General features: G+C 39.8%; 1 protein-coding gene across 1 annotated transcript in view; it reads right to left on the bottom strand.

Moving 5' to 3' along the window:
- Window positions 1–19,610, bottom strand: part of TTC28 (tetratricopeptide repeat domain 28) — a 496,632-nt gene that overhangs the window by 163,249 nt on the left and 313,773 nt on the right. The window contains exon 5 of the mRNA XM_031934623.1: window positions 10,115–10,622. Coding sequence (XP_031790483.1) covers window positions 10,115–10,622 — 508 coding nt within the window. The remainder of the gene's footprint in view (window positions 1–10,114; window positions 10,623–19,610) is intronic.

Genomic DNA, 19,610 nt, shown 5'->3' on the forward strand with positions numbered 1-19,610 from the left:
CTTTGACAGTTTGTGTGGTCTTGTCTATGCCTCTCAAGTAGAAGAACTAACTGGTCAATAAATGGGTGGGGCTCAGAGGGGGCCCGCAGGCTGTAGCAAAAGACAACATGAAGACCTGAGTTTGGATCCTGCCTCTGCTGCTTATAAACTATATGAATTTGGGCCAGTACCTTTACTTTTATGCCTACCACATAGCTTCGTAGTGAGAATTAAATGAAATAATGTTTGCAAAGTGCCTAGCTCAGTGCAAGTAATCAATAGACAATAGCTTCTCTAGGAAAAGAGGAGAAAGGGCCACTCCCTCCTGGCGGTGCATATACTCCTCTAGGAATGCTTGCTGTCTTCTCACTGGGCATGAACAGGGACCATTGCTTCAAGGTGGCCCGTAACTCTTCTCGTGGTGCTTCCTCTTTTTCATCTTCTTATGGATGGAAGAAGGGAGAAGGAGCATCTTTGGCCTTTAGCCCCAGCCCAGGTAATCCTAGCATGGCTCCCACACAGATCCATAATGGGGATATTCTCTTGTGGAAAGATCTGTGGACATGGAATCCAAGAACTGAGGTCTTATCCTGGCTCTCCCTCATACTCTATAATCTCAGGTGAGTCACAAATGTTCCTTAATCTCTGAATCGTCATCACTAAAACAGAATAATAATGGTTTACCTCCAAGGGCTACTGTGAGAACAAATAAGTACTATAAAACACAAATATCGATACACTTCTATGTGAGGTCTCACAGACCTTTTGACATATTAAGAGGTTATTCAGAATATGACCCCATATATCATTCTGAGAATCTCCAAAGGAAAACATCTGGTTAGTGTATTGACTACCTATAATTAGAAACATTTTACCTACAAAGCTAGACCTCTTTCCATAGAAAGATTCCATAAAATATCATCAGGTTTCTATAGATTTCCACAGCAAGAAAATCCAGTGTATAACAATTAAAATGTAAAAAACATTAAAGAGAGTGATTGCTATATTACAGAAAAGTTTTTCTTCTACAAAAGTAACTTTTAAAAAATTTTTATTTATTTAGAATACTAGGTTTCATGTGTGTTCACAGTGATGATTTCATTCATAAAATCTACTTAGGAATAATATAGCTAAGGTAGGATATGTATGTGTATTATATAGATAATATGTAATCTTATTCCACCTGACCTTGGGAATCCAGAATTTTCTGATTCAGATTGCCAGATTTTAATGTTCAAATACGATTTTATAAAAGTAATTTAGGTAATATTTCTTAAACCCTTGACTTAGAACAGCTGAGAGTCGCCGTTTCTGGTGACTATCATTTTGCTGCACTGTAAATAAGAGGAATGATACATAACCACCACAACTGCTACCAAACTTTTACTCCAACACATGACTCCCAGGATGGTTTGAAAACAGGAGAAAAAGAGGCCAAGCATCATTTTATGAGATCTTAATGAACCTTTTATGTTTGGGTCTCCAGAAACTCAAGAAATTTTTAAAACACCTTGATTTTTTTTTTTAACTTACTTGGACCTTGATTTTTCTCATATGTAAAATCAATTAGTATTCTCAACCTCACAGGTTCTGAGAAGAATTAAATATGAAAATGGATATAAACATGTGACACAGAGTAGGTTTCAACAATCACTTGTAGAATGAAAAACCATTAGCTCCATGGGGGCAGGAGGTATTAATATGTCAATTTTATTCATTAAGAGATATTAATATGTCGATTTTATTCATTAAAAGATACCACAGAACGAGGTAGGCAGTTCCAAGATGGCCGAATAGGAACAGCTCCAGGTTACAGCTCCCAGTATGAGCGACACAGAAGACGGGTGATTTCTGCATTTCCAACTGAGGTACTGGGTTCATCTCACTGGGTCGTGTCGGTCAGTGGATGCAGGATAGTGGGTGCAGCCCACCAAGCGAGAGCCACAGCAGGGCGAGACATTGCCTCACCCGGGAAGCGCAAAGGGAATTCCCTTTCACAGCCAAGGGAAACCTTGACACACAGCACCTGGAAAATCGGGTCACTACCACCCCAATACTGCGTTTTTCCAAGGGTCTTGGCAAACAGCACACCAGGAGATTATATCCCACACCTGGCTGAGAGGGTCCCACGCCCACGCGGCTTCCCTCATTGCTAGCACAGCAGTCTGAGATCTAACTGAAAGGTGGCAGTGAGCCTGGGAGAGGGGCGCCCACCACTGCTGAGGCTTAAGTAGGTAAATAAAGCAGCCAGGAAGCTCGAACTGGGTGGAGCCCAAGGCAGCTCAAGGAGGACTGCCTGCCTCTGTAGACTCCACCCCTGGGGACAGGGCATAGCTGAACAAAAGGCAGCAGAAACCTCTGCAGATTTAAATGTGCCTGTCTGACAGCTTTGAAGAGGATAGTGGCTCTCCCAGTATGGAGTTTGAGATCTGAGAATGGACAGACTGCCTCTTCAAGTGTGTCCCTGACCCCCGAGTAGCCTAACAGGGAGGCACCCCCCAGTAGGGGCCGACTGACACCTCACACGGCCGGGTAACCCTCTGAGACGAAGATTCCAGAGGAATAATCAGGCAGTAGCATTTGCTGTTCAGCAATATTCACTCTTCTGCCGCCTCTGCTGCTGATACCGAGGCAAACAGGGTCTGGAGTGGACCTCAAACAAATTCCAAAAGACCTGCAGCTGAGGGTCCTGACTGTTAGAATGAAAACTAACAAACAGAAAGGACATCCACACCAAAATCCCATCTGTACATCACCATCATCAAAGACCAAAGGTAGATAAAACCACAAAGATGGGGAAAAAACAGAGTAGAAAAGCTGAAAATTCTAAAAATCAGAGTGCCTCTTCCCCTGTAAAGGAACGCAGCTCCTCGCCAGCAGTGGAACAAAGCTGGATGGAGAATGACTTTGACGAGTTGAGAGAAGAAGGCTTCAGATGATCAAACTTCTCTGAGCTAAAGGAGGAAATTTGAACACATCGCAAAGAGGCTAAAAACCTTGAAAATAGATTAGACAAATGACTAACTAGAATAACCAATGTAGAGAAGTCCTTAAATGACCTGATAGAGGTGAAAACCATGGCACGAGAACTACGTGACAAATGCACAAGATTCAGTAACTGATTCAATCAACTGGAAGAAAGAGTATCAGTGACTGAAGATCAAATGAATGAAATGAAGCAAGAAGAGAAGTCTAGACAAAAAAGAGTAAAAAGAAATGAACAAAGCCTCCAAGAAATATGGGACTATGTGAAAAGACCAAACCTACGTCTGATTGGTGTGCCTGAAAGTGACAGGGAGAATGAAACCAAGTTGGAAAACATTCTGCAGGATATTATCCAGGAGAACTTCCCCAACCTAGCAAGGCAGGCCAACATTCAAATTCAGGAAATACAGAGAATGCCACAAAGATACTCCTCAAGAAGAGCAACTCTAAGACACATAATTATCAGATTCACCAAAGTTGAAATGAAGGAAAAAATGTTAAGGGCAGCCAGAGAGAAAGGTCGGGTTACCCACAAAGGGAAGCCCATCAGACTAACAGTGGATCTCTCAGCAGAAACTGTACAAGTCAGACGAGAGTGGGGGCCAGTATTCAACATTCTTAGAGAAAAGAATTTTCAATCCACAATTTCATATCCAGCCAAACTAAGTTTCATCAGTGAAGGAGAAATAAAATCCTTTATAGACAAGCAAATGCTGAGAGATTTTGTCACCACCAGGCCTGCCCTACAAGAGCTCCAAAAGGAAGCACTAAACATGGAAAGGAACAACCGGTACCAGCCATTGCAAAAACATGCCAAAATATAAAGACCATCAATGCTAGGAAGAAACTGCATCAACTAACGAGCAAAATAACCAGCTAATATCAGAATGACAGGAACAAGTTCCATATAACAATATTAACCTTAAATGTAAATGGGCTAAATGCTCCAATTAAAAGACACAGACTGGCAAACTGGATAAAGAGTCACGACACTTCGGTAAGCTGTATTCAGGAGACCCATCTCATGTGCAGAGACACACATAAGCTCAAGATAAAGGGATGGGGGAAGATCTACCAAGCAAATGGAAAATGAGAAAAGGCAAGGGTTGCAATCCTAGTCTCTGATAAAACAGACTTTACACCAACAAAATCAAAAGAGACAAAGAAGGCCATTACATAATGATAACAGGATCAATTCAACAGGAAGAGCTAACTATCCTAAATATATACGCACCCAATACACGAGTACCCAGATTCATAAAGCAAGTCCTTAGAGACTTACAAAGAGACTTAGACTGCCATACAGTAATAATGGGAGACTTCAACACCCCACTGTCAACATTAGACAGATCAACGAGACAGAAAGTTAACAAGGATATCCAGGAATTGAACTCAGCTCTGCACCAAGCAGACCTAATATACATCTACAGAACTCTCCACCCCAAATCAACAGAATATACATTTTTCTCAGCACCACATCACACTTATTCCAAAACTGACCACATAGTTAGAAGTAAAGCACTCCTCAGCAAATGTGCAAGAACAGAAATTATAACAAACTGTCTCTCAGACCACAGTGCAGTCAAACTAGAACTCAGGACTAAGAAACTCAATCAAAACCACATAACTACATAGAAACTGAACAACCTGCTCCTGAATGACTACTGGGTACATAACGAAATGAAGGCAGAAATCAAGATGTTCTTTGAAACCAATGAGAACAAAGATACAACATACCAGAATCTCTGGGACACACTTAAAGCAGTGTGTAGAGGGAAATTTATAGCACTAAATGCTCACAAGAGAAAGCGGGAAAGATCTAAAATTGACACCCTAACATCACAATTAAAAGAACTAGAGAAACAAGAGCAAACACATTCAAATGCTACCAGAAGGCAAGATATAACTAAGATCAGAGCAGAACTGAAGGAGATAGAGACACAAAAAAATCCTTCAAAAAATCAATGAATCCAGGAGCTGGTTTTTTGAGAAGATCAACAACATACATAGACCACTAGGAAGACAAATAAAGAAGAAAAGAGAAGAATCAAATAGATGCAATAAAAAATGAAAAAGGGGATATCACCACCGATCCCACAAAAATACAAACTACCATCATAGAATACTATAAATGCCTCTATGCAAATAAACTAGAAAATCTAGAAGAAATGGATAATTTCCTGGACGCTTACACTCTCCCAAGACAAAACAAGGAAGAAGTTGAATCCCTGAATAGACCAATAGCAGGTTCTGAAATTGAGGCAATCATTAATAGCCTACCAAGCAAAAAAAGTCCAGGAACAGACGGATTCACAGCCGAATTCTAGCAGAGGTACAAGGAGGAGCTGGTACCATTCCTTCTGAAACTATTCCAGAAAAAGAGAGAATCCTCCCTAACTCATTTGATGAGGCCAACATCATCCTGATACCAAAGCCTGGCAGAGACACAACAAAAAAAGAGAATTTTAGACCAATATCCCTGATGAACATCGATGCAAAAATCTTCAATAAAATACTGGCAAACCAAATCCAGCAGCACATCAAAAAGCTTATCCACCATGATCAAGTGGGCTTCATCCCTGGGATGCAAGGCTGGTTCAACATACGCAAATCAATAAACGTAATCCAGCATATAAACAGAACCAAAGACAAAAACCACATGATTATCTCAATAGATGTGGAAAAGGCCTTTGACAAAATTCAACAGCCCTTCATGCTAAAAACTCTCAATAAATTCGGTATTGATGGAACATATCTCAAAATAATAAGAGCTATTTATGACAAACCCACAGCCAATATCATACTGAATGGGCAAATACTGGGAAAATTCCCTTTGAAAACTGGCACAAGACAGGGATGCCCTCTCTCACCACTCCTATTCAACATAGTGTTGGAAGTTCTGACTAGGGCAATCAGGCAAGAGAAAGAAATCAAGGGTATTCAGTTAGGAAAAGAAGAAGTCAAATTGTCCCTGTTTGCAGATGACATGATTGTGTATTTAGAAAACCCCATCATCTCAGCTCAAAATCTCAAGCTGATAAGCAACTTCAGCAAAGTCTCAGGATACAAAATTAATGTGCAAAAATCACAAGCATTCTTATACACCAGTAACAGACAGAGAGCCAAATCATGAATGAACTTCCATTCACAACTGCTTCAAAGAGAATCAAATACCTAGGAATCCAACTTACAAGGGATGTAAAGGACCTCTTCAAGGAGAACTACAAACCACTGCTCGGTGAAATCAAAGAGGACACAAACAAACGGAAGAGCATACCATGCTCATGGATAGGAAGAATCAATATTGTGAAAACGGCCATACTGCCTATGGTAATTTATAGATTCAATGCCATGCCCATCAAGCTACCAATGACTTTCTTCACAGGATTGGAAAAAACTGCTTTAAAGTTCATATGGAACCAAAAAAGAGCCCGCATTGCCAAGACAATCCTAAGTCAAAAGAACAAAGCTGGAGGCATCACGCTACCTGACTTCAAACTATACTACAAGGCTACAGTAACCAAAACAGCATGGTACTGGTACCAAAACAGAGATATAGACCAATGGAACGGGACAGAGTCCTCAGAAATAATACCACACATCTACAGCCATCTGATCTTTGACAAACCTGAGAGAAACAAGAAATGGGGAAAGGATTCCCTATTTAATAAATGGTGCTGGGAAAATTGGCTAGCCATAAGTAGAAAGCTGAAACTGGATGCTTTCCTTACTCCTTATATGAAAATTATTTCAAGATGGATTAGAGACTGAAATGCTAGACCTAAAACCATAGAAGAAAACCTAGGTAATACCATTCAGGACATAGGCATGGGCAAGGACTTCATATCTAAAACACCAAAAGCAATGGAAACAAAAGCGAAAATTGTCAAATGGGATCTAATTAAACTAAAGAGCTTCTGCACAGCAAAAGAAACTACCATCAGAGTCAACAGGCAACCTACAGAATGGGAGAACATTTTTGCAATCTACTCATCTGACAAAGGGCCGATATCCAGAACCTACAAAGAACCCAAACAAATTTACAAGAAAAACACAAACAACCCCATCAAAAAGTGGGCAAAGGATATAAACAAACACTTCTCAAAAGAAGACATGCATACAGCCAACAGGCACCTGAAAAAATGCTTGTCACCACTGGCCATCAGAGAAATGCAAATCAAAACCACAATGAGATACCATCTCACACCAGTTACAATGGCAATCATTAAAAAGTCAGGAAACAACAGGTGCTGGAGAGGATGTGGAGAAATAGGAACATTTTACACTGTTAGTGGGATTGGGCCTATTATGGGGAGGGGGAAGGGGGAAGGGATGGCATTGGGAGTTATACCTGATGTAAATGACGAGTTCATGGGTGATGACGAGTTGATGGGTGTAGCACAACAACATGGCACAAGTATACATATGTAACAAACCTGCACGTTGTGCACATGTGCCCTAGAACTTAAAGTATAATTTAAAAAAAGAATAATGTATTTATCATCTAAACACATAAATATAAATATATAATAGCAATAAAAAATATGACAACTCCCACATTTAACAAGTGGCAATACAATGGAAAGGAGATATTAAAATAATGTAGGATATCTGAATAATGAGATAGAGGGAAGCCTAGGAGAGGAGGCAGAGTAAAAAAGGCAGCTTCAGAAAAGTATGTATGTTACAATCCAAGATTTGAAAAGGGAACAATCTATACACACATGTATATATTTACATATATGATTGCACTGACATGTGTTTATGTATGTAGTACAAAGGTCTGGAAAGATTATAACCAAATTATTAACAGTAGTTGACTCTGAGGAGTGGGACAAGGGAAGATATTAATGTGAAGGAGTGAGCCTCCTTTTACTATTTTATAAATTTTTATATGGTAAGAATTTTTTACTAAACTAAGTGCCACTTTTGTAATTTTTAAAAATTGTTTGTTTTTTGAAGGGAACATAAAAAGTCAATGCAGAAGATACAGAAGGAGCAGCCAGGAAGAAAATCAGAACAGTGGTGTTTCACAGAAACCTAAAGAGAAGAGAATTTCACAGAAAAATTAGCAGAGCATGTCAACTACTGATACTGATTAGGGAAATTTAGAAATGTCAAAAGATCTTTCAACTCAGCCATGAAGAGATCACTGCTGATTTTCTGTCAGAGAAAAACCCCAAATATTTTTACATTAAACACTTCATGAGTCAAAGAGAAGTCACAAACCAACTCAGAAGATGTTAAAAACTCAATAAACGTGAACATAATACATAAAAACTTACGGGATGCAGGTCAAGTAGTGTTTAGAGAAAATTTTGTATCTGTAAATGCTTGCATTATAAAAACAAAAGAGTCACCAAGTGCAGTGGCTTATGCCTGTCATCCCAACACTTTGGATGCCAAGGTGGGATGATCGTTTGAGGCCAGGAGCTTTAGACTAGCCTGAGGAACATAACAAGGCCTCATTACAACAACAAAACAACAAATGAAAATTAGCTGGGCATAGTGGCTGATGCCCACCATGGGCAGGTTGCTTTAGCCCAAGAGTTTCAGACCAGCTTGGGCAACATAGTGAGACCATGACTCTACAAAGAAAGAAAGAAATTAGCTGGTCGAAGTGGCATGCGCTGCGCCTATGGTTCTAGCTACTCAGGAGGCTGAGGTGGGAGGATTACTTTTGCCCAGGAGTTTGAGGCTGCAGTGAACCATGATTGTGCCACTGTACTCCGGCCAAGGTAACAGATAGAGAACCTGTCTTGGAAAGGGAAGGGGAGGAGACGGAAGGGAAGGGGAGAGGAGGGGAAAGGAGGGGAGGGGAGGGAAGGGAAAAAGAAGGCAGGAATGGAGGAAGGCAGGAAGGGAGTGAGGGAGGGAGGGAAGGGAAGGAAGGAAGGAAAGAAGGAAGGAAGAAAGGAAGGAAGGAAGGAAAGAAGGAAGGAAGGAAGGGAGGGAGGGGGGGAGGGGGGGGGGGGGGGGGGGAGGGAACGAACATGGCTAAGTTTTACATTTTGCTGCTACTCATATCTGATAAGCATAGCAATAAGGTCACCTTCTCTTTGTCCTCTCCCCATCCTGAATCCCTATGGGCAAAGAACAAACCATGTGGCTCCAGGCACAGGGATAAGTTTAGCTCATGCTTCCAAACACACCTTCCATTCATTATGTACCCACATCTATTTGAAGACAGGGATAAAAAATTATCTTCTAAAAAATTGCCAGTTACCAATTACTTGTTGTCTCTTACCACTACATGTAAATTCCCCCAGATTATAAATGTTTTAATTGTAACCAAGTACTATCAAAACAGCGACTATAAATCTATCATCTTTAAATAGATCTTTCATAAAAATAATTTTGCATTTATATTAAAACTATCAATATTATTTCTTGAATCACATAATTTTGAGGAAAAAATGCATTTCCTGTGTGGTTAATTCACCAGGTAAAGAAATCCCTGTAAGGAAAAATCCTTTCAGAAACGTTCTCATCTATTGATGACTGCTTAGCAGCTTCTCTTTCATTTAAACCAAACATAGCCTATATCATCATTTCATGTCTCTTCTCTCTAATTAGATAAATCTGGTTGCTCTTCTCTCTCTACAGATTAAAAGGTTGGGATGTTTTGTTTTTCCAGTATTTCAGAATTCTAATCCTTATAGCACTATGATGACAGGAAGAATTGTGTGATTTAGAGAAGGCAGGCTCCAAGGAAATATATCTAAAGAAAGAGGTCAGGCATGGTGGCTCATGCCTTTAATTGTAGCAGTTTGGAAGGCCGAGGTAGGGGGATTGCTTGAGCCCAGGAGTTCAAGACCAGCCTGGGCAACATAAGAAGATCCCTGTCTCTACAAAAAATAAAAAAATAGCCAGGTATGGTGCATGTGCCTGTTGTCCCAGCTACTCAGGAGGCTGAGGTGGGAAGATCACTACAGTGAGGTGTGGTCATGCCACACCATCCTTGGCATGTGTACTCCATCCTCAGTGACAGACAAAGACCCTGTCTCAAAAAGAAAATGAAAAGAGCACACACAATAAGGATATTCTTTTAAATATAAACACATAGATTCCTATAAAAGATAGTGATCTACTCCAGCTATTTCCAGCTCATGACTTTGACCTCGGCTCTTGTAGGCAACCCTGTTCTTACCCAGATTGGAGGATGCTCGCCCCTCTGCAGCCCGGTCCTTGAGATCCTCAGCAATGCCCAGCTGTTGCTCATGGTACTGTTTAGCTCTCTCCAAATCCTGCATGCACCTGGCAGCATGGCCTAGTCCAGCATAGGCCCGCATCTCAATAGCCTTCTCCATCAACTCCTGGGCCAGCTCCAGGACATAGTTGTGGTAAGACATGGCCTTGTCAAAGTTCCTTCGGTAGTGATAGGCACTGCCCAGGTTGCTGTAGGCCCGGGCCTCTTCTCGCTTGTTCCCCAGGTCCTTCGCTATCTTCAGATGCTGCTCATGGCACTGCACAGCATTCTCAAAGTCACCCATGGCAATATACACAGCTCCCATGTTGCCAAGTTCTCGGGCTTCAGAAAGTTCATCTTTGGATTGCTTGGCAAGAAGAACACACTGTTTGTGACTGGCCAGTGCATTGGGGTAGTCTCCAATGGCTGTGTACACGTGGCCCAGACTGCTCAAAGCTGATGAAGCAGCCTGAAGAGAAAAGCATAAAGTGGAGAAATGAAAACACATCAGAATGGTTTTGTATGTTTTGGCAGATAAAATTTTACAGGTTGCTTGTAATTATCCAATCCAATTGCTAATGGTACTTCTATCAGTTTTCCACAGACCTACGCAGAATTGATAAAGAACACATCCAAACAGCAAGTTCCTAATAAAAAACAATGGTACTTTAATCAGTAAGTTTCTATACCTAATCTTCCTAGAAACAAGTTGTATTACATACAGCCTTCATTTTAAAGACTTATTGACATTTCTAATATTAATTACGATATTACATCTCTGTTAATACCTATTAACCTCTGTGGTATAAGAAAATGTATAAAAAAATCAAAATTAGGCCGGGTGCAGTGGCTCACGCCTGTAATCCCAGCACTTTGGGAGGCCGAGGTGGGTGGATCACCAGGTCAGGAGATCGCGACCATCCTGGCTAATACGGTGAAACCCCATCTCTATTAAAAATACAAAAAAAAATTAGCCAGGCATGGTGGCAGGCACCTGTAGTTCCAGCTACTCGGGAGGCTGAGACAGGAGAATGGCATGAACCTGGGAGGCAGAGGTTGCAGTGAGCCAAGATCACGCCACTGCACTCCAGCCTGTGTGGTGACAGAGTGAGACTCCATCTCAAAAAAAAAAAAAGTAAAAGAAAAAGAAAATCAAAATTAATTACTACATATAACAGACCACAGGAAATTCATAAGAGAAATCCATGCTTGGCTTTTTGCACTCCTGGGTATTTCTCTATTCTTGTCTTCTTCCATGGTAAATGGATATCTTAATGGTAAGAGAGATGTTTACCATGATGCTGATGATTTTGTGACCCAGGGCTTACTGGAGAGGGTCCTGCTCTCTTATCTTTGTTCCTTCAATATAACTTCATCAGTGTTGGTTACTGTGGAGGACTTAGATTTGGATGAGTCTCAGAGGAAAAAAATGGGTGGGTTACAACCTGCACAGCATTCTGAGTGGGGCGGTCTCCATTAAGCCTCACCACCCCTTTTCAGGCTCACGCTGGCTCTTCAAGCATTTCTTTTCCTCCCTAGAAGCGCTTCTAATCCCAGCCTCTCTGTGCAGAGAGATGCCATCTTCCTAGTCCTCTCACATTGTTTGCCACTCATTCTTTTTTTTTTTTTTCTTCTTATTTTGGCCAAGGAAAAGCATGCAAACCCTTTTTATCTTAAAGGTTTTAATGAAACTGACTCTATGCTGGTGTAGTGAACCACAAAGGGACAACAAAAATACAGGAGATGTTACATGGTTTCTAGAATCTTAAATACTTGCAGTCTTATATTCTAGTTCTTGGTTTCTAATTTCTTTGCAGATATAAAAGGGAAGTTATGCTGGGATTTTTCTGCCCTTCTTTTTATCCTAAAACTTGGAAGTTTGCCTACCCTTTCTTTCCTTCATTACCTGCCTATGGCTAGAGCCATGTGGCTGCCTTTCTTCACGATGCTCTCTCTTAATAAGTGAGCATGTGATCCTGCCAGAACAAAGGGTGTACTCTGTTACACATAGGCAAGTAATTTTCCTAAGGGCCTCCTGGCTAGGGAATAACAAGGAGGGGATGCTGTCCCTCCTGGAGTAAGGGCATTTCTTTACGAAATGTGTTCTATGTCTGTGCACTTCGGAACGCTTTTATTAATATTTTATAGATATGAGTGATTTTCTACCCTATTTTCTTTGCCTGTGAAATAGCAGTTCTTGATCAAAATGACTGAGGACACTTTTTTTTTTTTTTTGCCCTTCTTATAATTTTTTATTGTTATTATTATACTTCAAGTTCTAGGGTACATGTGCACAATGTGCAGTGGTGCTTGCAAATAGCATATTTGCAAAAAAAAAAGCCCCATATTGTTTTAAGTTGCTTTTATCATTTCACAGATGTTCTAACAAAATGACTTAGAAAATAGAGAGGAAATAAATACTTAGAAATTTACTTTTCTGTTTCTTTTTTTCTGAGTGGTGGAGAGCAGAAACAATTCCATGCAAGTCACAATGTTGCAGCAGTGTGCTTCTGGCAGAAGCAGCAATGAAGTCAACAAAGAGCATGTCACTTGTTTTTTTTTTTTTTTTTTTTGAGACAGAGTCTCACTCTGTCGCCCAGGCTGGAGTGCAGTGGCCGGATCTCAGCTCACTGCAAGCTCCGCCTCCCGGGTTTATGCCATTCTCCTGCCTCAGCCTCCCGAGTAAGCTGGGACTACAGGTGCCTGCCACCTCGCCCGGCTAGTTTTTTTTGTATTTTTTAGTAGAGACGGGGTTTCACCATGTTAGCCAGGATGGTCTCGATCTCCTGACCTCGTGATCCGCCCGTCTCGGCCTCCCAAAGTGCTGGGATTACAGGCTTGAGCCACCGCACCCGGCCAGAGCATGTCACTTGTATGTGTACTGGCCTCAAGCTTCTACTTTGTGAGCCTCTTTGGGGCTGAGGTTAGGACTTCATGTCAACACATTGTATAAGGGACTTTCTACTGCTTCTACCTCCACCCATACTCTATCCCCCAAATCTTTTTTTCCTCCTTTGCTGCAGGCCTAGAGACTCAGCCTCCTTCCTCTACTTCAGTAGTTGGCCCTCCCCACCTTATTCTTTGTGGGTTCTCCACCACTTGACTAGGGAGGACACAACCCACTCCCACCCAGAAATCTTTGTTACCCTCAAAGCAAAACATGCAGGCTCTTTGACTATGGAGCTACTGTAGCTTAGAATCAGACACACCTTGTTCAGAACTGCACTGCCCTTTACTAGCTCTGAGAGCTTTAGCAACTTAACTTCTCTAAGCCTTGGTTTTCCAGACATTTTTAGGCCCAAACAGCGAGCCAGGAACAGAGTATTTTCAAACCCAGCCATGAGCCCCTGTCAAATATGTAAACCATAAATAATTCACTAGATAATTCCAAATAGTAGATCTGGTTGGAGGCCATGAGCCTTTGAACACTGCATGGGATGGATTTATAGGTCTCGGGGCAGGCACAACACCCCAGGCGTCGCTGTTCTCAGAAACTTCTGGTTTATGGCAACTCCAAATGATAGCCCTGGGATCTTCTGCTTCTGGTTCTTCATTTCTCTAAATGCCAGGGAGACATAGGAGCTGCTTGCTAAAGCTCTCTGAACATAAGGAAGGGAATATTTAGGCATTTCTCCTCTGGGATGTGGGGGAAAAAGGGAAAGACTATTACACTGGCTCTTTTCTGGTATCCTCCAGTTACCAGGCAGTGCTGTCAGGCTGGGACTCTTCATGACGGGTGTCCTGGAAGTCAGTATCTCTAGAAAGGATATAATTTATGAAGCACACATCACTGCCCCTGAAACTAGAGAGGTAGCTTGGTACAGTATAAGAATGGAATAGGATTTAGCATCAGAGGCCCTGGCTATGTAACACTAATAAGTCTTTTACTTCTTCACTCCTGTTTTCTTTATTTGTAAAATGTTGCTAATGACAATACTGTATATACTTCACAGGGCTGAGATGGCATCAGATGAAGCAATGCATGTGAGTGCCTTCAGTAAACTATAAAGTGCTCTGTGAATGCATCACTAAGGTGTAGATGGATGTTTTATGACTGCAAGATGACTGGGCTGAGTTCTGTTACCAAGCAGAAGCTAGTAATGGCAACTGAAAACATCAATCATGATGACCAAACATCTATATTCCTATCAGTTGCTACAGGAAATAAAGTCCAGTGTTTTACAGCCCCTGGGCAAATAACATGTGATGATATTTATCAGCTAAGTGAATTACAAATTAATCACTTGTCTTTGTTCCTGTTCCTGTAGAATAAGCTTAGATCTGAAACATGGTTTCAGGCTGTTAATGAGAATCTGAAGACCCACTATCTATGGGGAATCATAGGCCCCACCTCAAGCAGATGCTGCATTTGCCACTAAGGTTCATGCTGCCTTTGTATATTAATCTCTTTGAGATTTCTGTGCTAGAATAGCAGCAGCTGCTTCCCACAGTGGAAATATTCTGGAACATCTGTATTTGAATACTAAAATTCATACAAACAGTTATGCTAACAAACTATCTGGTTGGAATAAGACAACACTTTTCTCTTTCTACAAGATATAAATTACTCATGTTCTTGCCAAAGTATAATTTCCAGCTGCAGATTTAGGCACATAGGAATCAGTTACCTCTCGCTCTGTGACCTGAATATTTACAGAAGAATTGCATCTGACAAGTTAGTTTCATGTGATATAAAACTAGAGTAAGAAATTTGTTCATATTTCTTCAAACCACCTTTAAAGGTTTTTAGTTTGAGAAATAAAGTTTAAACTACCCAAACTATAACCACATCGATGACACTGCCATTAAATATTATGCTGAAGATTTAAACACGTTTTCCTTCCATCTAGCATGTTTCTCCCTTACCATATGTATTTTTCATAAGGGTTATATTTCGTGGGAGGATTACATGCTTATAGTGTTATACACAGAATATTCAATATAATTGCTGATTGATTCACTACATGTCATTGGAAAAATGGGAAATGTACCTGCAGCTAGTACCAGAAATATAGCATTTCCTTTTTACTGCCCAAATCTACATGTTCCATGTATTCTCTGCCAGTTCAGTGCCCATAAACCCAAAGTCCTAGATTAACTGCCCACATCCCAATAGGCAGAGATACATAGAAGAATAAGTATAGACTCTGGAATCAGGCACGCACTGATTCAAATAACACACTGTGATAACATACATTTGGAACATCTTTGAGACTTAGTTTCCTCATCTGTAAAATGGGAATATTAATATCTCACAGAGCCTTCACGAGTACTAAATAATATAGTATTTATAATGACCCTGGTTCAGAACTTAGCAATAACAAGATGCTCAAAAATTTTAGATTTTAATTTTTCTTCCTATCCCACCCAAGATAATACTCACTTAGCTTTTATTCATTTCAAAGATGTGATAGAAGATAACCAGAAAATAAACCATAAGGTTATGTCACCACAACTAAAAAGACAATATAAGAAGCTTGCCCCACTGATGGTAAAAATGTCATCAACTTCATATACTGAAGACCAGCATATGATTCATACTGCTCTTCTGCAAATATATGCATAAGAAAATTCACCCTTGTAGTGCAGCACCACTGGTGGGCACCTGTAATCCCAGTTACTTGGGTGGCTGAGGCAGGAAGACTGTTTGAACCCAGGAATTTGAGGCTACAAGGAGCTATGATCACATCACTGCACTCCAGCTTGGATGACAGAGCAAAACCCCATCTCCTAAGAAGAAGAAAAACTAAGAAAAATCCACCCTTTACTTAGGGACATTTTGGAATCCAACACATATACAATACATAATTCAACACATATATAATTAGGTGTATATCCAACACATATACAATTAGGTGTATATCCAGCACATAATCTTGGTAAACACACTTTACTTCAAACAGTGAAAGTTTAGGCCAGCATTGGAGTGTTTGGAGTCTGTTGGTTGGTTTGTTCCTTTGTTCATTCATTCTTGCATTCAAGAAAATTATCTAGGCCCAGAAATAAATTCATGTACCTATAGCCAACTGATTTTTGACAAAGTTGCCAAGAACATACATTGGGAAAAAAAAAGGTAGTCTCTTCAAAAAAAAAAAAAAAAAAACAAAAGTGCTGGGAAAATTGAATATTTACATGCAGAAGGATGAGACTAGACTCCTCTCACCATATACAAAAATCAATTCAAAATAGATTAAAGACTTAGCTATAAAACCTGAAACTATGAAACTGCTAGAAGAAAACATTGTGAAAAAGCTTCATGAAATTGGGCTGGGCAAGGATTTTTAAAACATGAGCTCAAAAGCACAGGCAACAAAAACAAAAATAGACAAATGAGATTACCTCAAACTAAAAACTTTTCACAGCAAAGGCAACTATTAGGAGAATAAAGAGACAACCTATACAATGGAAGAAAATATTTGCAAACTATACACCTAATAAGGGTTAATATCCAGAATATGTAAGGAAATTAAACAACTCAACAAGACAAAAACAAAATAACCCAATTAAAAAATGGGCAGGTCGGGCCTGGTGGCTCACACCTGTAATCCCAGCAGTTTGGGAGGCCGAGGCAGGTGGATCCCCTGAGGTCAGGAGTTCGAGACCAGCCTGGCCAACATGGTGAAACCCCATCTCTACTAAAAATACAAAAAATTAGCCAGGCGTGGTGGTGCATGCTTATAATTCCAGCTACTCAGGAGGCTGAAATAAGAGAATCGCTTGCACCAGGGAGGCAGAGGTTGCAGTGAGCTGAGATGGCGCCACTGCCCTCTAGCCTGGGCAACAAGAGCGAAACTCTGTCTCAAAAAAAAAAAAAAAGGCAAAAGACCTTAATAAACATTTCTCATAAGAAGACATATAATTGGCCAACAGGTATGAGAAAAAAAATGTTCAACATCACTAATCAAGGAAATGCAAATAAAAACCACAATGAGATACTAGTTACAAAGGCTATTATAAAAAAGATACATGAAAACAAGTGTCGGTGAGGTTTTGGAGAAAAGGGAATGCTTACACACTACTGGTGGAATTGTAAACCAGTACAACCATTATAAAAAACAAAGTGGAAGCTCCTCGAGAAACAAAAAAATAGAACTACCATATAATTCTGCAATCCCAATACTGATTATATATCCAAAGGAAATAAAATCAGTATGTCAAGGAGATTATCTGCATTCCCACGTTCACTGTAGCACTATTTACAATGGCCAAGATAGGGAATCAACCTAAGTGTCCAACAAGAGATGAATGGATACAGAAAACGTGGTATGCATATACAATGAAATATGATTCCATCATAAGAAAATTAAAATCCTGTCATTTGTGACAACATGGACGAACCTGGAGAACATTGTGTTAAGTGAAATAAGCCAGACAAAGAATGACAAATTATGCATGATCTCGTTCCTATGTGGAATCTGGAAAAAAAAAAAAAGTTGGTACTCTAGAAGCAGAGAGTATAACAGTCCTTGCCAGAGACTGCAGGGGAAGAAAAAAGGGAGGATTCTGCAGGGTTGGTTAACAGGTACAAAATTACAATTAGATGGGAGGAATAAATTCTGGTGTTCTACTGCACAGTAAGGTGACTATGGCTAACAATAAAATACTGTATATTACAAAACAGCTAGAACAGAGGCTTTTGAATGTTCCCACCACAAATAAATGGTAAATGCATGAGGTAATGGATACACGACTATGATTGGATTATTATACAACTTAGATATGTATCCAAACATTAAATTGTACACCATAAATATGTACAATAACAATGTATCCATTAAAAAGAGAAATAAAGTTTTTTAAATGAAAATTCTCTAGACTCACCTAAATATAATAACTAATTTTTGACAGGATACAAAGGTAGTTACATGGAGAAAGGATAGTCTTTTCAACAAATGCTGCTAGAACAACTGGACATCACATGCAAAAAAATCAATTTAGACACAGACCTTACACATTTAACAAAAATTAACTTGAAATTGATCAGACCTAAATGTAAACTGCAAAGCTACAAAATTCCAAGACAATATCAGAGAAAATCTACATGACCTTTAGATATAAGACCAAAAATATGTTCAATGAACGAAAAAATTAAGTTGAACTTCATTAGTATTTAAAACTGTGCTATGCAAAAGATACTGTCAAAAGAATGAAAAGTCAAGCCACGGATGGAGAGAAAATATTTGCAAAACACATATATGATAAGACTTGTGTAAAAATATAAACGCTCAACAAGAAAACAAACAACTCGGTTAAAAAATAACAAAATATCTGAAGAGGCCTCTCATTAAAGAAGACATGCAGATGGCAAGGAAGCATATAGAAAGATGTTCAACATCATATGTCATTAGGGAACGGCAAACTAAAACAACAACAAGATGATACTACTTACACATTAGAATAGCTAAAATCCAAAAGAACTGACAATATCAAATGCTGACAAAAACGTGGAACAATAGAGACTCTCATTCATGGTCGGAAGGAATGAAAAATGATACAGCCACTTTGGAAGACAGGCCATTTCTTAGAAAACTCAACATGGTCTTATGATGTGTTCCAGAAACTGTGCTCCCAGGTATTAACTCAAATGAGTTGAACACGTGTCCACACAAAAACCTGTGCATGACTGTTTATAACAGCTTTATTCATAATTGCTAAAAACTGGAAGCAAATAAGACATCTTTCAAAAGGTGAATGGAGAAATAAACTGTGGGATATCCATACAATGGAATACTATTCAGGGCTAAAAACAATGATCTATCAAGCTGTGAAAAGAAATGGAAGAAATTTTAAATGTATACTGCTTAGCCAAAGAGACTTGTCTACAAAGGCAACATATTGTATGATTCCAACTATATTACATTCTGAAAAAGTCAAATGTATAGAGAGAATAAAAAGATCAGCAGTTGCAAGGGAGTTGGGGGAATGGAGAACAGATGGAGCACAGGGGATTTTTAGGGCAATGAAACTATTCTGCATGATAATATTGGGTACACGACATTATAAATTTGTCAAAACCCACAGAACTATACAATACAAAGAGAGAACCCTAATGCAAATATTGAACTTTAGTTAACAATTATATATCAATATTGGTTCATCAGTTGTAACAATGTACCATACTAATACAAGATATCAATAACAGGAGAAAATGACTGGGGGAGAGAGAAAGGATATGTGGAAACTGTACACTATTTGTTTAGTTTTCTGTAAACCTAAAACTGCTTGAAGAAAAGTATATTGGGCCAGGTGCGGTGGCGCACGCTTGTAATCCCAGCACTTTGGGAAGCCGAGATGGACAGATCACCTGAGGTCAGGAGTTTGAGAACAGCCAGACTAACATGGTGAAACCCTGTCTCGAAAGAAAGAAAGAAAAAAAGGAAGGAAGGAAGGAAGGAAGGGAGGGGGGGGAGGGAAGCGTGCGCCACCGCACCTGGCCCAATATACTTTTCTTCAAGCC

This window comes from Piliocolobus tephrosceles, chromosome 19 (assembly GCF_002776525.5).
Source record: "Piliocolobus tephrosceles isolate RC106 chromosome 19, ASM277652v3, whole genome shotgun sequence".
Lineage (NCBI taxonomy): Eukaryota > Metazoa > Chordata > Mammalia > Primates > Cercopithecidae > Piliocolobus > Piliocolobus tephrosceles.